The sequence below is a fragment of the Globicephala melas genome, chromosome 11 (genome assembly GCF_963455315.2).
Source record: "Globicephala melas chromosome 11, mGloMel1.2, whole genome shotgun sequence".
Lineage (NCBI taxonomy): Eukaryota > Metazoa > Chordata > Mammalia > Artiodactyla > Delphinidae > Globicephala > Globicephala melas.
In genome coordinates this window covers 36,615,840-36,638,219 of record NC_083324.2, presented here as the reverse complement: position 1 = coordinate 36,638,219, position 22,380 = coordinate 36,615,840, and the positions used below count along the sequence as shown (strand labels likewise).

The 22,380-nt window shown below is 58.9% G+C and overlaps 1 protein-coding gene and 1 pseudogene across 1 annotated transcript; both read right to left on the bottom strand.

The window, feature by feature from the left end:
- Positions 1 to 5,990: 5,990 nt before the first annotated feature.
- On the bottom strand, positions 5,991 to 6,057 carry LOC115859156 (U4 spliceosomal RNA; annotated as a pseudogene).
- Positions 6,058 to 10,640: 4,583 nt separating this feature from the next.
- On the bottom strand, positions 10,641 to 17,958 carry DUSP7 (dual specificity phosphatase 7). The gene is made up of 3 exons (XM_030867340.2): positions 17,427 to 17,958; positions 15,508 to 15,942; positions 10,641 to 12,709 (listed from the first exon to the last, which is right to left on the bottom strand). Exons 1-3 carry the CDS (start codon positions 17,941 to 17,943, stop codon positions 12,402 to 12,404), a joined length of 1,260 nt encoding a protein of 419 aa, XP_030723200.2. The 5' UTR covers positions 17,944 to 17,958; the 3' UTR covers positions 10,641 to 12,401.
- Between the last annotated feature and the right edge of the window lie 4,422 nt (positions 17,959 to 22,380).

Below are 22,380 nucleotides of genomic sequence, written 5' to 3'. Positions count from 1 at the left end.
CTCACCCCACTGGGACGTGGCTGTATGTGATACCCCCCTGGCTCAGCTGTTACCAGAGCTGTGGTTCATGAGACATCTCTGATCATGGCCATAGCCCCCAAGGAGGGAATGGACTCATGGTGTAGAGGTGGCAGCTGAGGCCCAGAGAGGACAGAGCTGTCCCTGGATCACACAGCTTAGAGCCACTCACCGAGCCCAGGGCAGCAGTGGGTGCACACCTACATGGAGGCTCTCAGGAGTCTTGGGGCCGAGGGATGGTGCTATCAGAGCATTGTGTGTCCTCCTCAGAGTGACCCTTCATGGGAGGTCAGAGGCTGAGGACAGTGGAGTCCCCTCCCATAACCCTTGAGTCAGATGAGGTGACTATTTGGGATCCTGTTGACTAATAGACTGTGGTATGTCTGGCCTAGCAGGTGTTACACAAGAACTCGGGGTGTCTGAACTGGGAGCAGCCCTCAGTGAGTCCAGCCAGTGTGCACAGCTGGGAGACTGGGGTCCAGAGGGTGTAGGAACCTAGCTGCAGGCCCGCTGACCTTTGGGGCCAGAGCTGGAGCCGGAATCCAGAGCCTCAGCCTCCCAGCCCTGCTGAGGAACACTCGGGCAGCTGTGCCTCTCCCTTGAGCCTCAGTAGCTTAGTATAGGCCCAGCATGGGCAGGTGCTGACCACTGCTGGGGCCTGAGCCTGGGGCAGAGCCTGGAGACTGAGGGCTGTGTTGGAGCTGCGACCCCACCTAGAGCCAGAAGTTGCCTGAAGCCCCAACCCCCGACCCCCGCCTTACCCTGATGGCAGCTGCAGCGGATCATGTAGGGATTCTAGGAACCCCCAGTGTCATCAGGCCAGGCTCCCACTTCTGTCCTCAGGCATTTGAGGCAGCCTCAACCTCTGTTCCCTGGAGGGACACAGTTCAGAGGCTGCCTTGGAATCGAAGGAGGTTGAAACTGTGATCAGAGCCCAGGTCTCGGTCTGGAGTTGTAGCAGGGGCTCAGCCCTTAACCCCCTCCCAGGGTCCTGGGCTTGAGTGGGCTGGGGGACCAGGGATTCTGAGACTGGAGGTCAACAAGATGGGCAGCTGGGACAGAAGGGGCCCTTGGCCAGGTTTGGGAGGGAGAACATCCACCTCTACTCCCAGGCTGAGCCTGGCAGCCTCTACCCAGGGCCGTGGCCCCACCCCCACATGTTCCTGGGAGTCTAGGCTGGGGTGGGTGGTGTACAGGGCGGGCGTGCTCTGGGGAGGGCAGGGCCAGGCATTTCCTGCTGCCGGGTGCCAGGCTCCGGTCCCCTGAAGGGGTGATTCTTTAGTCTTAGAGGAAGTGAGGCAGGGCAAATGGGCAGTGTGTGTGCAGTGCCGCCGGGCCCGGTGGGGCAGGGTTGGGCGGACAGGCAGCTGTAGGAACCAGAGAGCAGGCCCGGCCCTGCAGGTCCCCTGCAGCCATATACACAGTATCTGCCCTCGACAGCCAGCCTGTTGCCCAGCACCCAAGTAGGGTCACCTGGAGACCAGACCCCTGTGGTGACCAGCCCCAGCCTCCGGCTCCCTCCTCCCCAGTGGCTGAGGCTCTGCTGCTCACCTGCTATGTGGCTTAGAGTGGTCACTTCACCCTGAGTCTCAGGGTTCTCCTCTGTGGACTGGGGAAAACTGTGGTACCCACGTGCCCCTGACCTTCTCCCGCCCCAGCATCAGGAACCCACCCTCCCAGTTTGTCCCACTCTTGGGTCCTGGGGAAGGAGCCCATCAGGGTAGAGCCTATCTCCTCCTTGAGCAGAAGCGGCGTTCCAGTCCCAGACTGGCTGCTTGAATGGTTTATGTCACGCAGACGTCCCCAGGGGTGACCCCCCAAGCCCTCTGGCCTTGGCTGAGCTACCTGCCTCCCCCCCCTCTGGTGGCCCCCAGCAATTGGAGCCCCCATGCACTCCACTGGGGGATGAGTTACCAACACCATGGCTGCCTGTGGGCACCCGCCACAAGGCCACCACCCTGTCCCACAGCCCTGCTTCTGAGGCTGTGCCTGGGGCCCCTGATGTCTGGATTCTCGGGCTTCTCTCTGAGACAGCTCTGACCTCAGGGGGTAGGAGGTGCAGTTTCTGTCTTGATCCCCAGACTGGGACCTCTTCCCTAAGGCTCCACTGCTTTCCCTCTTAGGAAGCCCCAGCAAACGCTGGCCAAGTGGAGAAGGGAGGAAGCCTGCCGGCTCAGGGCTCCAATTCCCCAGTCCCTAACAAAAGGAGGCAGAAGACAGGGCTGTGTGTGGGGAGAGTCTGCCCTGGGTAGAGCCCTGGCCCCCCTGGCCTCTTGGCCAAGTGCTCTTGGGGGGGAGGCTAGCTCAAGGATGAACAGAAGTGGCCTTCAGCTAGCTCCCACCACAGAAGGTCACTGCAACCAGAGGCTAAGCAGGCGCCTGGTGAGGACTCAGACCAAGAGACCTCCTCTGCTTTCTCCACCCCATGGGCCAGGGGCTCCTCCCCACTTTGGTGCTCTCACTAGGGGCTGGGCGCTGGCTGAGGGCAGGAGCAGAAGCGGAAAGTTTTACCCCTCAGGGTCAGGGTAGCAGATCATCTCACCCAGCCCCCTTCCCACAGATAGGAAGACCAGGACTCAGGAGGGGAAGGATGGGGGCAGAGCCTGCTGTCCTCGTAGGTCCTTAGAGCGTGGCTCTGGCGCAGCTTTTGCTGAGCCCAAAAGGTAAGGAAGGCGAGGAGGGTCTCCGGATGGATGTGGCTGGGCCGAACCGGGAGAAAGTGCTGGGCTCTGGCCGGGCTGGGCAGCCGGCCTCCCTGCCCGGGGCCTGGGCTGGGTGGGGGCAACAGGGCTCAGGCCGGCGGGCTGTTGATGCAGCCCAACAATGATGAAATGGCCCCTTTGTCCCACGGCGCCAAAGTTTCTGTGACTGGAGGAGGCGTGACGTGAAAGGGTCATTGTTCCCACTTGGGCAGCCACTCAGGGAGCTGGAGGACCGGCCCAGGGTCGGCTTCCTGCCAAGGCTGCAGCCCTGCCTGCTGCTGTGTCGGTCATGGTGTCCTGGGCTCCCGGCCTCCTACCCATGGTCAGCTCCCTCCCTGGGGCCATCCGGAGCCACAGGTACCCAGCAAAGGTGTCCCCCTCCCTCCCCCTCCCTCCCCCTCCCTCCCCCTCTGTCCTCTGGTCTGGAACCATGATGTTACAGTGTTGGGGGCTGGGCTCTGCTCTTCATGCACGTGAACCCTGCTGGGCAGGTTGCCTGGGTGCCAGGAGAGCTTGCGGGGAAAGCAGGTATTTTGTCCTGGGGCGAGGAAACATGCCTGACTTCACATCCCAAGGCTCTGGCCTTCGGGGACCCCTCCCTGAACCTTGCAGATTAGGGGAGAGAGGCCCAGAGAAGGGAACTGGGTGGCCCTAGGCCACACAGCATTAGCTAGTCTGTTAACACCCAGGCTATACCTACCTCCCCACAAGTCCCCACACCTGATGGACCTCCACTCTCTCTGGACACCTGAAGCTCCCTCTTTGCCAGCTCCCACCCCTTTCCTGCCCCTCTAATCCATTCTCGCCTGAGCAATCCATCCCCTACCCCAGCCCACGATCTTTCCAAAACCCAAACCTGATCAGGTCCCTCCTTGGCTTCAAACCTGCCGTGTCTTCCCACATCCAGAGAAAGTTTCAGCTCTTGTGCTGGCATTCAAGGCCCTCACTGTGCTATAGCAGCCAAGGGTGAGAGGCCTTTTTGTAGAGACTGGAGTCTCCCTCAGCCCGTGTGGGGATGCTAACCAAGTAAAGGCCCTTTTATCTTCTGGGGGTCAGCCTCCACTCCTTTGCTCCCACAGGTCCTGCCCCCTGCGGTGCACCTCTCCCCTCCTCCTCCAGGTCCAACTGCCCCTGGCCTCTGCGGCTCAGGTGAAGAGCCAGGAGGCTGGGCAGGGTGATCAATGGCTGGTTCAGGCCCAAGCTGGAGGCCCCCTTATCCCCACCCCAGGTGGCCCCGCTGGCTCCAGTGCCCAGAACTCCTCCCCGGCTCTCCACTGCCCCCAGCAGCTGGCATCAGGCTCAGCCTGACCCAGGCTAATTAAACCCTCCCCCAGCCTAGAGGAGGCTTTGGCTCCAGCTCTAGGCTTTTTTCCCTGGAGGGACGGAGCTAATTAACCGAGAGGGTTTAATTAATCAATTAGCGTGGCCTCCAGACCCCTCCACTTAGCCAATGTGGTGGCAGATATTTATAAACAGGAGCTCTGGCTGGAACTAGAGGGGAGGGCAGGCGACCATGGTGGGCACAGAGGCAGGGAGAACAGGGGCTGCAGAGGCCAGAGATCCTGTCAGTCCCACCTCCTCAGCATCTCCAGAGGCAGATGCAGAATCAGCAACACCTGGACACGTGAGGACGTGTACTCTGGGCACACGTGCAACATCTCTGTGTGCGCAGGTCACACAGGCCTGACATCCAGAGCTGGGCAAGTTCCCAGAGGTGCCTCAGACAGTGGCCAGAGGGATGATGATGCCCAGCTGGACCCAGCGTCCTGACAAGCAAAGCCTCCAGGGAATGGGGTTGCACAGAGGGCCATGGGAGCCAGAGGAGGTGCCAGAACCTCAGCTGGGGGAAGAGGCTTGGAGGGCTTCGTGGAGGAGGAGGCATTTGAGCCAAGCTCAGGGACAGAGTAGGCAGAGGTAGCCATTTGAAGGGAGCGGTGGGTGATGAAGAGTATTCAAGGGGAGGAAATAGCAGGGGCAAAGGCCTGGAGGCAGAAACAGCAGAAGCTCCATCTTTACCACAAGATGTCCCCTTCTCTGGGAAGCCTCCCTGACACCTTACCTTTTAGAACTGGGTGTCCCTGAGTCTCTGCCCCTCCAGCCTTTGCAATCTGGGACAGCCCGGACTCAACACTCCCTCCCAAGCCTCCCGAGGTGATGCCAGCTCTCCTCCTCTGCCTCCCCTGCCCAGCCTGGCCCAGGGAACCCACAGACGAATTGTAATCCCTTCAGAAAGGGGGTTACAGGCACCCTCCCTCAAGATGCTGCTCCTAGGGTTGGCACCGGTGGGAGCCCAGGTGGTGTTGGGATTGGGAGGGGTCAAAGACCCCAAAGCCACCATGGACCTCTCAGGCCTGGGATATTTGAGAGTGTTACTGAGTCCAAGCTTGTATTGCTCACTGCATGACAGGCCAGTAAAGCAAGAGACAAGTTGTTGGGGCAAGGAATAACGACTTTACTGAGAAAGCCAGCATACTGAGAAGATGGTGGACTAATGTCCCAAAGAACCACCTTACCAGAGTTGGAATTCAGGCTTTTTTCATGTTAAAAGGGGGAGGGGGTGTGGTTGGTTGGTGCAAACTTCTTGGTGTCAGAATCCTTCCTTCTTGCGTCTGTCAACTTAGCCCAGGTCATGATGTTCCTGTAAACCTCCAACAAGACAAATGTTATTCTCTGTTCTGCAACCTTTTATCTCTACACGAATGGAAAAGTGTTATACCTTTGAAAGTCAGAGCCTTGAGAATGGGCTGTCCTGTATATTTCAGGCTACAGGCAACATTCTTGTAGCAAAAGTAATAGAAGACAAAGGTTAGAGTAAAAGAAACAGGTCCAATATGGAGGCAGATTTGTTCTTCACTATGACAAGAGCAAGTATTCCAGAGTCAGCCAGACGTGCACCCAGACCCCAGTGCAGACCCTTCTCAACTTGCTTTCCTCGTCTGCCCACTGGGGACAATCAGCACCCCACTCCTAGGGCTTCAGGGAGGATTAAACGAGTTCATCATGTAGAGCCAGAGGGACTCGCACTGTTGGTGGGAATGTAAATTGATACAACCACTATGGAGAACAGTATGGAGGTTCCTTAAAAAACTAAAAATAGAACTACCATACGACCCAGCAATCCCACTCCTGGGCATATACCCTGAGAAAACCATAATTCAAAAAGAATCATGTACCACAGTGTTCACTGCAGCTCTATTTACAATAGCCAGGACGTGGTTTTCATATCTGTAAAAGAACTCGAGATGTGCATCAGATACCATTATCTGGGTACTTCAGTTAGCAATAATCGTGCCTCGGATAAACCTCATTGGCTACAATACTGCCACTGCGCAAAGCTATCTGGGTACTTCAGAGAGGGCCTACGGCAGAGGATATGGAGGAGGGGTCTGTCCCAGGAAGGCCCCATAGGGTCCTGCTAAGTTACACTGGGACCCTGTGTTCACACCATGGGTGCTGCCTCCCATGAGGCTCAAGTGCTGCTGGTCCTGCGGTTGTGTCCTTCTCTCCGCCTCTCCTCCCATGCTACAATGGTCCAGTCCCCACCACCCAATGTGACCATGCTAGCCTCCTCAGCGTCCCCTGTCCTGAACACTTGCCCCTCAGCCTGTTCTCCACTCAGAAACTAGTGTTTTTTAATTTTTTAATCAATATTTTAAAAATTGAAGCATTGTTGATTTACACTGCTATGTTAATTTCTGCTGTACAGCAAAGTGATTCAGTTATATATACATTCTTTTTTTTAATATTCTTTTCCATTATGGTTTATCATAGGATATTGAATACAGTTCTCTGTGCTATACAGTAGGACCTGTTGTTTATCCACTCTCTCTATAAAAGCTTACATCTGTTAACCCCAAACTCCCACTCCATCCCTCCTCCAACCCCCTCTCCCTTGAACAGAACCAGTCTGTTCTCTATGTCCGTGATTCTGTTTCATAGATAGGTTCATTTGTGCCATATCTTAGATTCCACATATAAGTGATACCATATGGTATTTGTCTTTCTTTGTCTGAATTACTTCATTTAGTATGATAATCTCTAGTTGTGTCCATGTTGCTGCAAATGGCATTATTTCATTCTTTTTTATGGCTGAGTAGTATTCCATTATGTATATGTACCACATCTTCTTTATCCATTCATCTGTTGTTGGACATTTAGGTTGTTTCCATGTCTTGGCTATTGTGAGCAGTGCTGCTATGAACATAGGGGTGCATGTATCTTTTTGAATTCTAGTTTTGTCTGGATATATGCCCAGGAGTAGGAATGCTGGATCATATGGTGTTCTATTTTTAGTTTTCTGAGGAACCTCCATACTGTTTTCCACCAACTTACATTCTAGGGGATCTTTCTAGTGACAACTATAACTTAACTGTCTATAGTGACAACTATAACTGTCATGTCTAGTGACAGCCATGGGCTTTTAAAGCTCTTTAGGGGCTCCCCTGTCCTCTGGACCACACCCCTCCACCCCCCTGCTGGCCCATCCAGCCCTGGAGAAGGGGCTGCAGCCCCTCTTTGCTTGCAGCAGGGATGGAAGGGCCCTGGGACTGGAGGAGGAGGTGTGGACGTAGAGGGGTGGATGGACATCCTATAGATGCACAGAAGCCACAGGGTAGATGATGCCCCCTGGAGGTATGCGACGGAGCAGACCTGGGAAGGGGGCTGCCTTCCTGAGCAAAGGGGGTTTTGGCAGGGGCTGGAGTCCCCTGTTCCCTGTCAGGGCTCATCTGGCCCAGCCAGAGACAATGGCGCTGAGGCCTCATCTTACCTCTAGGGAGTTGCTAATGATGGTCTTTAATGGCCTTGCCTGGGAAGGGATGACCTCACCGGGCCACACCCTGATGAGAGGAGGCTGGAGTCAGAGGCAGGCGGCTCCTCCATCACCGTGAGACCTGCTTGGGCTTGTCTTGTCTGAAGAATGAGGGGGCAGTGTGTGTGCACTCGTGTATCTGGTCCTTCATGCGGCCAGAGGGAGAAGGCTCCCAGCCCGATGGGGGAGGCAGGACCTGGGTGAAAAGTCTCAGGGCAGCAGGGTGGGGAGGCCTTGCTTCTACTCAGCGTCTCTGGCTTCTGTTAAGGGTTTGGGTGTGGGTGCCGGTGTTCCCGGCCACATCCGTGCTGAGGCAGAGGGTCTGCCCGCTGCACACATAGTATCCAGGGGCAGGCCTGCGTGTACCAGGTGGTGGCGGCAGCAGGGGTGGGAGCGGGTTCCAGCACAGGCTTGCTGCCTGCCCCCCGCCCTGCCCCATTCGTCAGGGATGACTATGTTTGCACTCTGGGGAGGGGTCCTGTGGAGGTGGCCCCTCTCCTGAGGGCAGCCTCCCCCTCCCCCGGGCTCGGAGCAGGACCACTCTAGGGAAATGTTCATCTCTTTTGTGGTGTCCTTGTCAGACCCCCTTCAGGGTGACTCCTCCACAGTGCTACAAGTTCTTTCTCGTGTCCAGCCTTAGTCACTCTTGCTGTTGCACCTGATTCATTTATCAGAGGACAAGTTGAGGGCCCTATTATCCTGCCACCCAGTCTGACATCACTGAACTTCCCTCGGGCATGTTCCGACTACTGGGACAGCCCAGTCGGCACAGGAAATGGCTGCTGGATGAATGTGCGAGTGAGTGAGTGAGTGACTGAGTGGCTCAGATCCTCCTCCCATGAGAATGCTAAGAAGTGGCTAAGAAGTGGATGAGGGGGTCCTGGGGGCCTGGGCTGAGATGGAGACAGAAACGGGGACCCAAAGGGAGGCAGAAAGAGGGTCAGGAGGAAAGAGATGGGACTGAGGGCACAGAGACGAAGCAGATGCAGCCGAGAGCCAGGTGTCCTCGAGCTCCACTGGCATCCAAGGCCTCAGCCAAAGGTGGCCTGGGACGGACAGGGCCCAGGGGGACAGCACGACCAAAACAAGGTGGAACAACAGGAGCCCAGAGTGAGGCCTGGGACGGACAGGGCCCAGGGGGGACAGCACGACCAAGACAAGGTGGAACAACAGGAGCTCAGAGTGAGGCCTGGGACGGACAGGGCCCAGGGGGACAGCACAACCAAAACAAGGTGCAACAACAGGAGCTCAGAGGGAGGGACCATGAGGCAGGAACCTGGGACCCAGGGTGGGGACAGCAGTCTAGCACGACCTAGACCAAGGTCAGAGCAAGGACCCAGGGCTCCAGCCACCCAGCCATGACCTATCCCTCTGCCCCCACCAGAAGGAAGCTGCAGGGAACCTCAGCCAGGCATGGTAGTGAGGTGGGAGTTTCTACAGATGAGGACACCGAGGGTCAGAGGCCACCTGGCCTAAGGTTGCATAGGAGGTAAAGTCCCTCAGTGCTTGGTTGGAGGGGCCAGCTCAGGAGGAGACTGCTGCTCCCACCCCCGAGCCTGTGCTTGGGCACGGTGGCACTGCCAGGCACTTACTCGGCCTGTCGAGGGCCCAGCCCCCCGCCCAGCACCCGCGGGCTTCCCCAGCCCTGGCCGAGGGCAGCGAGGGAACAAAGGTCCAGTCTCTGCCTGCTCAGGCCCCCACCCCCTTGCCCGCCCCTGGCACAGAAGGACCAGGGCCCTGAGGGAGCCCAAGAGCCAAAGCAGCCCCGCCCCTTTGCCGACACTGAGAACCCCCTTCCTCCCCCTCCCACGGGCCTGCTGGCCGCACTGCAGTGTCCCCCCTTCTAGAGATGGGAAGGCTGAGTGAGAGGGCTGAGGAGCTGGCAGCCACACAGCTGGGATTCGAGCCCACCTAGCCCTCCTCATACGCGTGAGGGCGTGACTGTTCCCGTTGGATGTAACTCACGGGGAGAGATGGGGCAGGGACAGAGACGGCAGAGCCTAGATGGCCCAAAGGGGAGTGCTGGGGAAGGGGCTGAATTGCTCTCACTTTTCCGGCCCTGCCCACCTACCTGCCACCCAGGGCTAGTCCAGTGCTGGTCACAGCAGAAGGGATAAAGCCAGGGGAGAGGCAGAGATGGGGAAACGGAGTCAGCCCCCAGGTCCCCCTAAGTTCATGACCGGGGCTCAGTCCAGTCAGAGGTGAAGCCCCTGCGGAGCTTCCGTTTCCCCATCTGTAACATGGGGCTGTGGGGCCCACTGGGGGCCTCGCTCCCCAGGCCACGGCCATCATTCTTCTCCAGGACCCTTGCCTGCCCCCTGCTCCCCCCAGGGCCTGGCCTTACGCCTCCAGAGGGGCCTGCATGGAGGGCTGACGCTCATCTGCTCTGGAGAAGCTGGGCACAGCCTAGCCCTCCCTGCAGGCCCAGGTCCAGACCAGGAAATGAACGTCAGGTGTTCATCATGCCCGAACGTGAAAAGCACTGGGTATTTGGGTGTGACTGGCTCCACTGTACAGATATAGATACTGAGGCTCAGGGAGGCTGAGGGACCTGTCTGAAGCCACCCAGCTCCTGAGGAGCAAAGCAGGGCTGACCTGCTCACTGACCAGGCTTCACGTCCTGTAAGCATCCCAGGGACAGAGGGGGAAGGAGGGAGCTTGATAAACACACACCCCATGTCCCGTCCACAAGAGTAGAAAGAGAAAGGGTCAGGGCGCCGGGGCCACAGGGGGGCAGGTCAGGAGCCTGGAGCGCTTGGGCAGTCTGGGCAATGTCCAAGTGGACAGCCTTGGGCGGTTCTGGGCGAGCAGGGGCTCAGTTCTGTAACCTTGGTCCATAAAACCTCTCCAAGCCTTGACCTGTTAACCAGTGGGCCAAAGCACATGGAGAAAGCCCAGATGCCCCAGCCTGCCTGCACCTGAGTGGCTGGGGAAATGCCCACACCCCAGCTGCTCCTCCCAGCTTTGGGCACCTCCAACCAGTCACAGCAAGTGCCCAACAGGCCCCAGGCAGGATCAGGCTGCTGCCTCTCGCAGAGCAGGCACTGGGATACTGGCCACAGTGCCCCTCCTCACTGCCTCCACCCCTGGCCCTTATCAGACACAATTCGTTTTAAAGAAAAAATAATATTTATTTGCAATATAAACAAAGTCCCGTTGCTGGATCGGGATATATATATATATGTATGTGTGTGTATATATATGTAGGGTCACAAATTTTCCTTCATAAGTTCATAAAGCAAAACTGGCCACCCTCTTGGCATACCCTCATTTACACAAATCTGATGCATCTTTCTGGGTTTTTCTTTTTAAAGGTAAAAAAGAGAGAAAGAGAACCATGTACAGCATGGAAGCTTTTTGTCAATTTCTTGACTGTGGCAAGATTTTAATCTGCTGCCTTAAAGAATCCCTGAAAACCACCCCTGTGAGGTAAGATGCAGTGGGGGCAGAGTTTCCGTGGCCTTGCTCACATGCTGAGTGCTGGCTCGCTCAGGGACCCCAGCCCGACTGCTCACCCCTCCCCAGGCCCTATGCAGTCCTGACACCTGGGAGAACTGAGGTTGGAGAAGGAACAAAACTGGAGGAGGATAACGGAATCCGTGGCTTTGTTCTGTGGGTATGGGGGTGGAGGGATGGACAGAGCCTCACACCCCTTTCCTTGTCCATCCTCGCCACCCACCCCTGCCCTGGGATTGAAATGGGTGCGAGTTTCTTAATAGAAGGCAGGGGCAAGATGAGCACAGGGCAGGCTTTCACGGGTTGAGGGGGCTGGGAGTGGCAGCTGAACCAAAGCAACAACCAGGGTGAGGGAAGAGACTCGGGGGAGGCAGGGCTGGGTGCCACCACCTACGCCCCCCCAGCCACTGGGCCTGCACCCTCAGCTACCAACAGACAGAGAGAGGAACAAGCAAGTAGTGGGTACACATAAAAAGGGCCTGGGGCCCAGGCCCCCCTCGGGGCTGAGCCCGGAGGGTTAATGCTACTGCGTGGCAGCCCCCTGTGGCCCCACCTCCAGCAGGACAGTGGCAGGGCCTCCCTCTGCTGCCTGGGGCAGTTGGCAGGGACCACGAGAAGGGCAGTTGGGTGGGCAGAGAATGCAAAGGCTACCTGTCCAGCCCACCACTCACCACTCGCGGCAGTCATCACAGGCAAATGCAGCGCCAGGTCGGGCTGGGCCGAGGTGGGAGGTGTGGGCAGGCCTGGGAGTCCAAAGCTGGCGAGAGCAGCAAACCACCCCTTTAAGGGCCGCTGCGGAAACGGAGGCTTCACACATGTGCAAAACGCTTTTGGTCAAGATCAACGCGGGGTTTGTCTTTTCCATTAAAAACAAAAACCCAAGAATTGCTTTTTGAAATAAGAAGAAAAACAAACTGATAACACTTCTCTCTCTCTCTCTCGCAGGATCAAGAAAGGGATGAAATACTGGTTTATACAATCCACTGTTGCATGTAGCCTGAAAATAACACTTTTCATTAAAAAAGAAAAATCAAGAAGAGCTTGAACACTCTCTGCTCCAGGGAGCTCGGATTTACCTGCCAAAAATAAAAAGTAAACTCAGGTCCATGGATGTGTCTTTAAAAAAAAAAGAGCCAAACTGGCTGGGCCATCAGCAGAAAGGAGTGTCCTGGGACAAGGACGAGGCGCCACTGGACTCCCAAAGCCACATGTCTGAGAGCCGAGGGCCCCTCCGGAAAGTCCTGCCGGGGGAGGCCTGGCTGTGGGCTGCACCCTCCCCGGGACGGTGAGGGAAGCTCACCTCTGGGCACAGGCGATGTCCGGGTTCCTCACGCCAGAGGCAGCAGGTGTGGGCCCTCCCTGCGGGCCCTGTGGAGGCCCGGGAGGGGCTGGCCCGTTGCCCCGTGCCCCCGGCCTCACGTGGACTCGAGCGTGTTGAGTGGGAACAGGTTGTGGTTGGTGGGCGTGGAGAAGTAGAGCTGCTCGCTGGGGGTGTGGTTGTCACACGGGCTGCTCAGCCCCAGCGTCCGCTCGAAGTCCAGCAGCTGCCCCATAAAGTTGAAGTTGGGTGAGATGTTGGACTTTTTCCTCTTGACAAAGTCGTAGGCATCATTGAGCGACAGGTTCATCTTCTGCATCAGGTAGGCCACTGTGACCGTCACCGAGCGGCTGATGCCTGCCAGGCAGTGCACCAGGACACCGCACTTCTTGGAGCGGGCCTCGTCTGAAACACACAGGCACGGGTCAGGGCAGCACCTCCTCCAGGGAGCCACCGCAGGTGGGGCTGGGGCACAGGTGGGGCTGGGGGCAGCATGGTGACTGGCTGGTGCCTCCCGACTCCCGAGTGACCTGGTGAAGTCCCACGCGGGTGGGACAGCAACTTGGGGTCGAGGTTAAGAGCATGACTGTGGAGAGGGCTCTGCCACACGGTAGCTCCAAGTCACTGGACATTCCTGCGCCTCGGTCTTCTCCTGTCAGAGGGCCTGCTTACTCACAGTGCTCTTAGAGGGACGTGAGCCAAGGGGGGGCGCCACAAACACTGTGATCACTGCTAGTCCTACTGCTGCTCTAACCGTGTGCTACTACGTGCCAAGGTGTCACCTGCATCCTCTCAGGTCATCTGCACCATGGCTACCAAGTTAACTTTATAAATGAGGACACAGGCACAGAGACCAAGTAAGGAGCACAAGGTCACACAAAGGTTCCTCCTAACTCGCAGCACTCACCCCCGCTAGCCCACGACCTGGGGCTCAGGGCTGAGCTTGCTGTCCTGGGGCAGCTTCCATGGGTGCCCCCGAGAGCCTCCTCAGAAACAGGCCTCATGAAGGCTCCTCCACAAGGGAACGGCAGGCAGCACTCGGCTCTGCCCTCGGCCCAGCCAGTCCCCGGGGCCTTAGTCCTGCTCCGGAATAGCCAGGGGCTGGGACCAGGGCCACGCCTAGTTTCACGAGTGGGGTTTGCTTATGTGGGGCCTACCCAGACCACTTACTAGACTTTCCCTGGCCCATGTGCCAGTGACATCTCCCACCACAGCCAACCAAGTTCTGCCAACTCTCCCCTCCACCGCTCCTCCCGGATTCCCCCAGTGCGGTGCTCAGACGCCTATGCCTGACAGGCAGTAGGAGCTCAAATACCGGTTGAGCCACCGGCCAACTCAGTCCTGTAATCTCTCCTCCCCTAGACCCGAGCACAGCTGCATCTCCGTGCCATAGCTGTGCCAGGGGCACAGATTAACAAGAGGCAGGCCTGGGGTCCCCAAGGTCCCCGCCTGAGCTCACTGGGAGCCAGGTACACTCCTTCAAGATGCACTCCTACAAAAGGCCACAGGTTCACAAACTGTTCCTCGTATGGCACTCACTGCTTCTGGCCTGGCAGGACTTCCCTTCCCTAAGCCCACATGAGGGTTCCCAGGGCAAAGCATGCAGTAGGTGCTTAATCCAGACTCGGGGACCAACTGGGGGCCAGACCAGCGGGGGAAGAGACCGACGTCATGGATTCACGTGGAACCACGCTGTCTGACCTTTAGATTTGGGGCAGGAGAAGGGGGTAGTGGAGACAAGCCTCCAGTGGTGACACATCAAGATAAGGGGAAGGCCTGGTCCCCAAACCCACTCCTAGGTAATCCAAAGTCAAACCGCTTCCGCTGGCTTTATTTTTAGCCCTCTAAGGGTGTGGCGGAGCCTCGGGGGTGCTGGGGCTTGATCCTGCCCCACTGAGTCCTATGGGATGCTTGGGCTTCAATTCCTTCACTTGTCAAAAAGGGAGTATGGTTCCTCCCACCTCTACACCCTGTTCTGTCCCCCTCCCCAGATGTAAAAGGACCTCCAAGAACGATAAAAACACCTACAAACCAGGCTCAGCCCTGGGAAATCCGGGGGCCCCCTCTTCACCCCCCTCTTCACTGGGGAGAGCACAAATGCTGAGGCAGCACCCACAGCCCTCTGGGCCACGTCCTCCCAAGCAGAGCTGGGAAGCTCTGGATAGCCCCCGACACAGCCCCTCCCCCAGGCCTCAGCTTCCTTCCTTCCTCCCAGCCAGGCACCTACTTTTGGTTCCCAGTAAGCGGATGAGGCGGGGAAGCCTCCCACTTCCTGTTATTAACGCGAGCCCAGCCCAGCTGACACCAAAACGCCCTCCACTGGACATAGCCGCCAGAGGGAAAAGACTGCCGGGCCACCCCCTCCCTGCCACCGGAGGCTGGACAGAACACTGGGTCACTAGGCTCGGAGAGCCCAGGGTTTACATTCACCCTGATCTTGTGTCCCTTTCCTGAATCCTGGGTGAGAGCTGAACCCAAAGACGACCTGCCATCTAAACAGCCTCCAGCTGGCCAAGGAGAAAGCAGGATGGGAGGTCAAAGATAAGGAACCCGAGTCAGCTGAGGCTGCGGATGCAGGGGGCTCAGAGGGCGCTAAGCCAGACAGCAGAACACACTGCTCTGGGGAGGACTTCCTCAGCCTCTCCCCATACTCTCTGAATACCTCCTATATGCCAAGCAAGCCCCACAGGCTGCCGGGAGCATCTGAGGCCCCGCCGAGGCCCTTTGGGTCATCACGTTCCAACAGCTGCCAGTTAGGGGGAGGCCTCTGGCTCCAGGCCACACTTTAGCCCTCTCAGGTACACAGTAAAGCCCAAAGAGGCTCCGTGACAGCCCCTAAAGAGACATGTGCGCTGAGGCGTGACGCAAAGCAAGCAAGACTCGTGGGAGGTCTGAGAGCTGGGACGTTTCAGCTTGCTGAGCCTGAAACAGCACAGCCAGAAAAACCCAAGCTGGACAGCAGAGTCCACGAGGCTCCAACAGCTGCAGGGAGCCTGCGAGTCGGGGGACTGCTCAGGCCCCGAGGGCCTCGGTGACGCACAGTGGGCCTGGGTACACCCATGGGCACACGCTGGCACATGCAGGGCACACACAGGTCTTGACAGGCCCAGAGATACCCAGCCAGGCACGGGCAACACCCAGAGTCCCATACACACCTTGATGCGCAAGCCCACCCACCCTGGCCGAAGCGCAGCAGCACTTACCTATGAAGCTGATGGCCTCAGGGAAGAACTGGGAGAGGTTCTGGCTCCAGTGGTCAGAGATGGGGATCTGCTTGTAGGTGAACTCGCCCCCGTGCTCGAAGGCATTGGGCAGGTTGGGCGTGACGTTGAGGATATACTTGATGCCGTACTTGCCGAGCACATCCAGGTTGGTGGAGTCCTTGGCGCAGCCGAGGTAGAGGTAGGGCAGGATCTGGACGGGGAAGGCCGGTTGGCTGGATGGCACAGGGCTGCCGTCTGACTCGGTGGCACTGCTGGGCAGCTCTCTGTCCGACTCACCATCTGAGCAGTCAGAGCTGATGCGTAGGCCCCCCAGACCCAACACTGAGGTGGGCGGTGAGCCGCTCGGCGAGGACGAGCTGTCCACGTTGGTCTCGCAGTGTTCTGAGTACTCTGTCTGGAACTTGTTGAAACCACCTGTGGACAGGATGAGACAGGGCCTGGATGAGAGACTGACGATGCCAGTGACCCCAGACCAAACAGGCTGCACGAGACCAACAGCAGCCAGGGCTCCCCACGGCAAGCACCGTAACACCAACAACGGACAACACGGGCGGCGCTACATATTTACACATGTACCTCCTCCTGTTTTCTCCACAACTATCCTATGATCCACTTCACAGATGGGGAAACTGAGGCCCCAAGTGATAAAGTAACATGCTTGAGCTCCATACCCTTGCCCATAGGGCTTCAGGGCCCCAGCCATACAACCAGCTTTAGGGCACTTGAGGACAGACTCCAGCTCATTCCTCTTCCACAGCTCCCATGTACACCTGGCACCCATGGGTGCTCAGTAACTGCTAAGCGGTAAAGGAGAGCAAACCACCCCATCTCAGGCCAACACCTGTGGGTTTGCAAACCCCTCTTATAGATGAGACCGCAGGGGCCAGAGCTGCATCTGGGTCAGCTAGAGGCAGAGAGGGCCTGGGCCCCCTGACTGGGAATAGGGTGCTTGAGCCCCACTCTCAGCCACACGGGAAGTAGTGTGAAGGTATCTGTTGGCTCTTTCCCAGGGCAGGGGCAAGTTCATAAAAGGGGTCCCAATTCCACCTCTCCAGAACCCACCCCCTTATAACACAAGGTCCCTCTCAAGCCTCGGACCCACAGAAGGGGAAGCTGCTGGGGGCTTTACAGGGACAAGAAATGGGGAGCGCCTTGCAGCTAAGGATGGGCCCTGCGCCCGAGGGTGCCGCAGGCCTCCTCTCCCCTCCCGCCTGCCCGCCCCGCTGCCAGCAAGAGGCCATTTTGGAATGTTAATTGGAAACACCGGCTGCAGCCACTCGCCTCCCAGCGCTGCCTCCCCCTTCCACAGTCTCTGGGGTGGCAGGCTAAGGACTTGGGGGTCCCAGAAAACCAGAGCTGGGGCAAGGAACACTGCTTACAGCCGTGCCCCAAGCGCCTCCAAGAGGCGGTGATTCCCAAGTGATGAGACCCACGCGGGGATGCCCGGAGTCCCCCAACCCAAATGATCCCTATTCCCTGGCGGGGGCGGGGACGATTATGAAAAACTCCTGTCCTAACCCGGGCCTTCCAGGAACACGCATTCCAGTCTGTAGGAGCTGAACTTGGGTGCCCAGGAGGGGACCCTCCCTCCTTTGAGGGGCTCACGGGGAACCTAGGAGCTGCTATGGCCCCAACAACACGAAAAAAGGAAAGCCCAGGCGGGGAGAAGTTTGTTCGACCCACTTAGATCGTGCCCAGAAAGGTGTAGAGGAGGCCTGCGTATCAGCCTAAACCCGCACAGCTGGGGCCGGACGCCCGGGAGAGGAGAATGCGGGCCGGGGGCGACGTGGCGCCGGCCGGGCAGGCTGGGTACGGGGAGAGAAAGCGGCCTCCGGCTGGGGCACCCGGGAGCCGCGGGAGAGCCCCAATCCCAGACAGGGTCTCGGTGCTGCCCTCACCTTGGAGGTAGTAGGCCTGGCAGCCGTCGTCGCGCAGCTTTTGCAGGAGAAGGCCAAGCACCGAAGCGGGAGCGCCAGGCTCTGGCTGCCACTCGGCCGTGGCCTCGTCGTAGAGCAAAACGGTGGCCGCCTTGCAGCGCGTAGCGAAACGCTCCTTGTCGGCGTGGTTGGGGATGATGGAGCGGATGGGCAGGTTGCCCTTGCGCAAGCGGCGCAGCATGAGGCCCGGGATGGCCAGGTTGATGGCCGTCTCGATGTGCGACGACTCGAAGAGCTCGTGCGGCCGGCAGTCGAGCAGCAGCAGGGACGCGCCGCCGCGCGCCTCCAGCTCCTCCTGCAGCCACTCGGCACTCTTGCAAGGCATGGCCCCCGCACCCGCCGCCGCGCCTGCCCCGGTACCGGCGCCGGAACCAGACCCCGCACCGGGCTCCGACCCCGCCCCGGTGCCCCCAGCCGCCGACGCCCCCGAGGCCGACATGTGCGCCCGCGCTGGGGGGCCGCGGAGCTGGTTTTTCATGGGGAGCGCGGGCGGCCCGGGGCCGGGGCCGGGCAGCCCTGCCCTGGGACGGCGCCCCGGCCGCGCGGGCCCCAGCCGCGTCTCCGGGCGCCCGCCTCCCGCCGAGCTGCACGCCCGCCGCCCCGGCCTCCCGGCCTCCGTCCCGCCCGGCCCTCCGCGCGCGCCGCGGCCTGACAGCCCCAATTAAACGGCGTCTCGGACGGCCGCGCGCCGAGGCGTCCTCCGGGGGGCGGGGCCGCGAGGCCGGCGCCCGAGCTTAAAGGCGCCGTACCTCCGCCGCCCCTCCCCACGGGGTACGCGGCCGCGCGAGCAGTCCCGTGTGCCCGGAGACCTGCGCCCCGGCCTTCGCCCCGCTTCAGCGCTGCCGCCGTCTCGCCTGGCCCAGAACTGATTATGACTCGCCTGGGGGCCCGGCCAAGACCCTCTCGGTTCCCCTATCCCGCGCTCCCAGCTCTTCTGTGCCCTACCCTGAAGGGCTGCCCTGGGGGCGTCCTGCGCGTGGCATCCCCTTCCTACGTTCACGGAAGCAGAGTTTCCCCGGGGTTGGGGCGGAGGGAAGGGGCGATCAGGCTGAGCCAAAGCCCCCTCCTCCTGTCAACTCCATTCATTCATTCTCAGCGAGTTCATTCAACAAATGGAAATTGAACGCCTACTACGTGCCATGACCTGTGCTTAGGCGGTCACCGTTTCTGGCAACTTGCATAGTCCCAATGAGGGCTACACGCTTAAAGACCTGAAGGTAGTCTCACCCCAGCAGGCCTGAGGGGGGATCAGCACCTAGGCAACTGGCGGAGTAGGACGGCCCAAGGCCGTGCCACCCTCCACGGGCAGGGGTGAAGAAATCCTGAAACGACCTGGGAAGAGAGAGCGGGCCCTTTAAGGAAGCTTCATAAGCGGGGTGGTGACAGGCGCCGAGTGAAGCGCCACGTGACTTTTCCACGGGAGCGGGTGCTGGGGGGATCCTCTTTAATCGGCTCTCCTCCTCCCACCTCCCAACGCACCAATCAACTTTCGTGGTAGGCGGGAGTGCGCCACGCAGGTGGCCAATCGCGGCCGAAGGAGACGGTGGGGCGGAGAGAGGAAGGCGGGGCCCGCCGAAAGCTCCACCCAGCGCGGGAAGTGGGCGGGGTCTCAGCGAGCGCTGTGTATCGGCTCGCAGGCTGCCTAGGCGGAGTAGGTGAATGGATCCGCAGGTAGCGCTGGAACAAAGCGGCTCGACTCGAACGGTGCGCGTGCGCAGGGCCTGCCGCACTTTCCCTACTGAGTCAGGGTTGTCTGCGTCGGGAGGGAGCTCGCGGCTGATCCTGCGGTTCGTCTGGTCCGTTCCCTGCTGGGCGGAGTGCTCCCACATCCTTGGGGTTTATCTTTCCCACTCTGCCCGAGGCTGGTCAGCTCCCCGCCACCTTGCCTCTACACCCAGCTGGAGGGAGGTTAGCGTCAGAGATGAAGGGCGGTGGCGCTTGAGATTTGCCGAAGGGAGTGCTTCTGGAACCCGCAGGATTTGAGCTTTCCGCTGACAGGAAGGCACGAAGAGGGGCGGCCCTGGGTTAGTACCCGCTGCCCACCTCCCTCCCCCCACCCCGCTTTGTCCATGCGAAGGATAGTCTATGTGAAGGGTTTCATCCCGCTGCAGGGCTGTGTCGAAAAGAAGCAGGGATCTCTCCCACAGTCACACTCCCAGCAAGATGACAGCACTGCAATCATAGGTGGCCTTATCACCCAAGATTCGATGCCCAGAGAGGTGATAGGAGAATCAGGTCTCTGGCCTCCCGCGCAGGCTTGTCCTAGGGTTGCTGGGCAGAGCCTACTTCCCTGGGGACCTAGGACGAGTGGAAAGGGCTCCCGGGGCCTGAGGGGCCTAGATGTGGATTCTGCCCTGCCACCTGCTGACGTGTTGTGTGGCCCGAGTATGGTTCCCACCTCTCTGGGCCTCAGTTTTCCCCACGTGGGATCGTGCTGGTCTGGACAGTGCCCAACCAGTCCATCACAAATCTGTCAGCCTGGGAGGGTGGTTCTCTGAAGCCAGGCCCCTTAGCCGGTAGTCCAGGTGCTGGTTGTCAGGGATGGAGACAACCAGCACCTCACTCAAAAGGCCTGAGCAGACCCACAAGGGAGGGGACCTGCTGGCCAGTGAGTCATTCCTCAACGGGCTTGTTGGGGGCCTGTTGGAGCTTCGCCTACAGCAGTGCCTGATGAGGAGTTGACCATTGTTCTCACTAGTGGGGGCACAACTGCGAGGGGACCCTCCACCGTGCCCCCCCCCCCCCGTCTCCATCCCCCGTGCGCGAGGAAGCCCCTCCCAGAAGAGGGGAGGAGGCCCACCACCCCTCACATTAGCTTGTGATGGCTCCCTAGTCTCCCTCACCCTCTGGACTCCTCTAGCGGGGACAGCTACCCTGGAGGAGAGACCTGTGAGGATGTGTGGAATTGGGAAGACTCCCTGGGGGGTGGGGGGCATCCTCCCGCAGGGATGTAAAAAGAGGCAGGGTTTGACTGAGTACAGGAGAAGGGAGAGCATCTGGGGAGGGGGTGACAGGGGGAGCAAAGGGGTGGAAGAGAATTAGCCTGACCATGGGAGATGCTGCAGTGGTCCTGGGCCCCCATCACCCTGGCTGGAGGAGAGCCCCAAAGCCTTGGTTCCTGAGTGGAAGCCCTGCCTACAGTCTTGAACCGCTAGACACAATGTGTAAAGTGGATCCCAGCAGGGCTGTCCTTGGGTGTTAGGGAAGGGGGCAAGGGACAGACACAGAACCCTCTGACATACACGGCTCAGAGCATAACAAGAACTTGCCTATGGTCAGACAGCAAGAGGCCAGAGCTGCCCCTGCCCAGGGCCTTGCTCTGCACCTGTGACCCTCCCTCAAGGATACTGGAAGAGGGGACCTGGTACGTTGGGTGAGAGCTTGGGATCAAAGACATTCCTCCTCCTCAGGAATGTGGCCTTTCCTGCCCTTCAAGGTTCAGACCCTCCCTCACCTGCAGCCCCTGGGAGAGGTGCCCCACTCACTAGGGTCTCCCTGAGGGGCAGGGAGGCCCCAGAACAGGTGTGAGTCCCTGGGGGTGATTGGGTCTCAGGAGGGGAGCTGCGGGTGGGGTGTGTTTGAACTCTCTGCGGGCTGTACCCCTCTCCCACACCCCTCCAGGCCTTTACACATGCTCTTCCCTCAGTCAGGACATTTTTTCGCCCTCACCTTTTGCCTGCCTTCTAGAATATCCCAGCTCAGGTGTCACCCTCAGGGAGGCTTCCTCTGATCCTCCAGGCTAGATTAGCCCCCCTGATCTGTGATCCCAGGACCCCTGCCCCCCAACTTTGCTCTGGACTCTATCACAGTCATGGTTACACCGCCCACCAGACTTTCTCCCTTTGGATGTCCAATGGTATGCCTGCCCGTCCTCAAGGCCATTTCTCCTCCTGCCGTCTCTGTCTCATCCCTCGTCCCCCAGTTGCCAGGCCCAAACCCATGAGGCACGTTTGGAGCTACCTACCCTGTCTGCACATATCCAGCCCCAGAGCCACACAGAGAAGGGGGCTTCCCAGCCCGGCAAGGCTTAGCTGTGATGGTGGGATGTTTGATGTGAACTAAACAGATATGAACTGGTGTGTACCACCCCCCCCAAACACATGTCCACATGGCATGGTGACCTAGGAGCCGTGTCACCAAGAATAGTTTAAGCATCTTGGAAGCGGACTTTCCTTTTCTCACTGTTGCCCCTGGATTTCTTAGAGATGGGCCAGCATGTTTGAATGGCATATGCTGGAGGGGCAGGAGGGGAGGAGGGTCAGTTTCTTGCCCTCCTACCCTAAAGAGGCTAGCACAAATTTGGGATGAGCTCCTGCTTGCTTCCAGGAGGGCAGCTTTCCAATCAAGGTCTATTTCCCACTATGAGAGCTGAGCAGGGGCTGGAGCAGGGGCTGGGGCAGGGCACTCCAGTCCGTGACGCCTGCTGCTGGTGACAGAGCTAGTCTCTGCCAAGGGCAGCTCCACTAGGCTGGGGGAGATGTGCCATCAGAGCCCTGCCTGAAACCCAGACTAGGGGTCACTATGCTTGCCCCTGACCCTTGGGACAGCTTCTCCCGCATCCCTTGGTGAGGTGCCTGCCTGGGTTACAGTCAGAACAAGTAGTGTCTAAGCCAGGCCAGGAGTGGACTGTGAAAAGCCTGGCAACTCTCCTGCCCTGCACAGAACTCCTGGCTGTACACATCCATGCATGTGCACGCACGCACACACACACACACACACGTAAGGACACATAAGACAGGCCCAAACACCCATAGATCTACCTATACATGCATATATGCTCACAGGCACATAAGCGTGTACGTAGAAATACACAAATACAGACCTATGCACGAGTGCAGAAATGTACAGTACACACGTACACACTCACTGTGACATGCACACATGCCAACAGACCCTGTATGTGTGGCCACTTGCC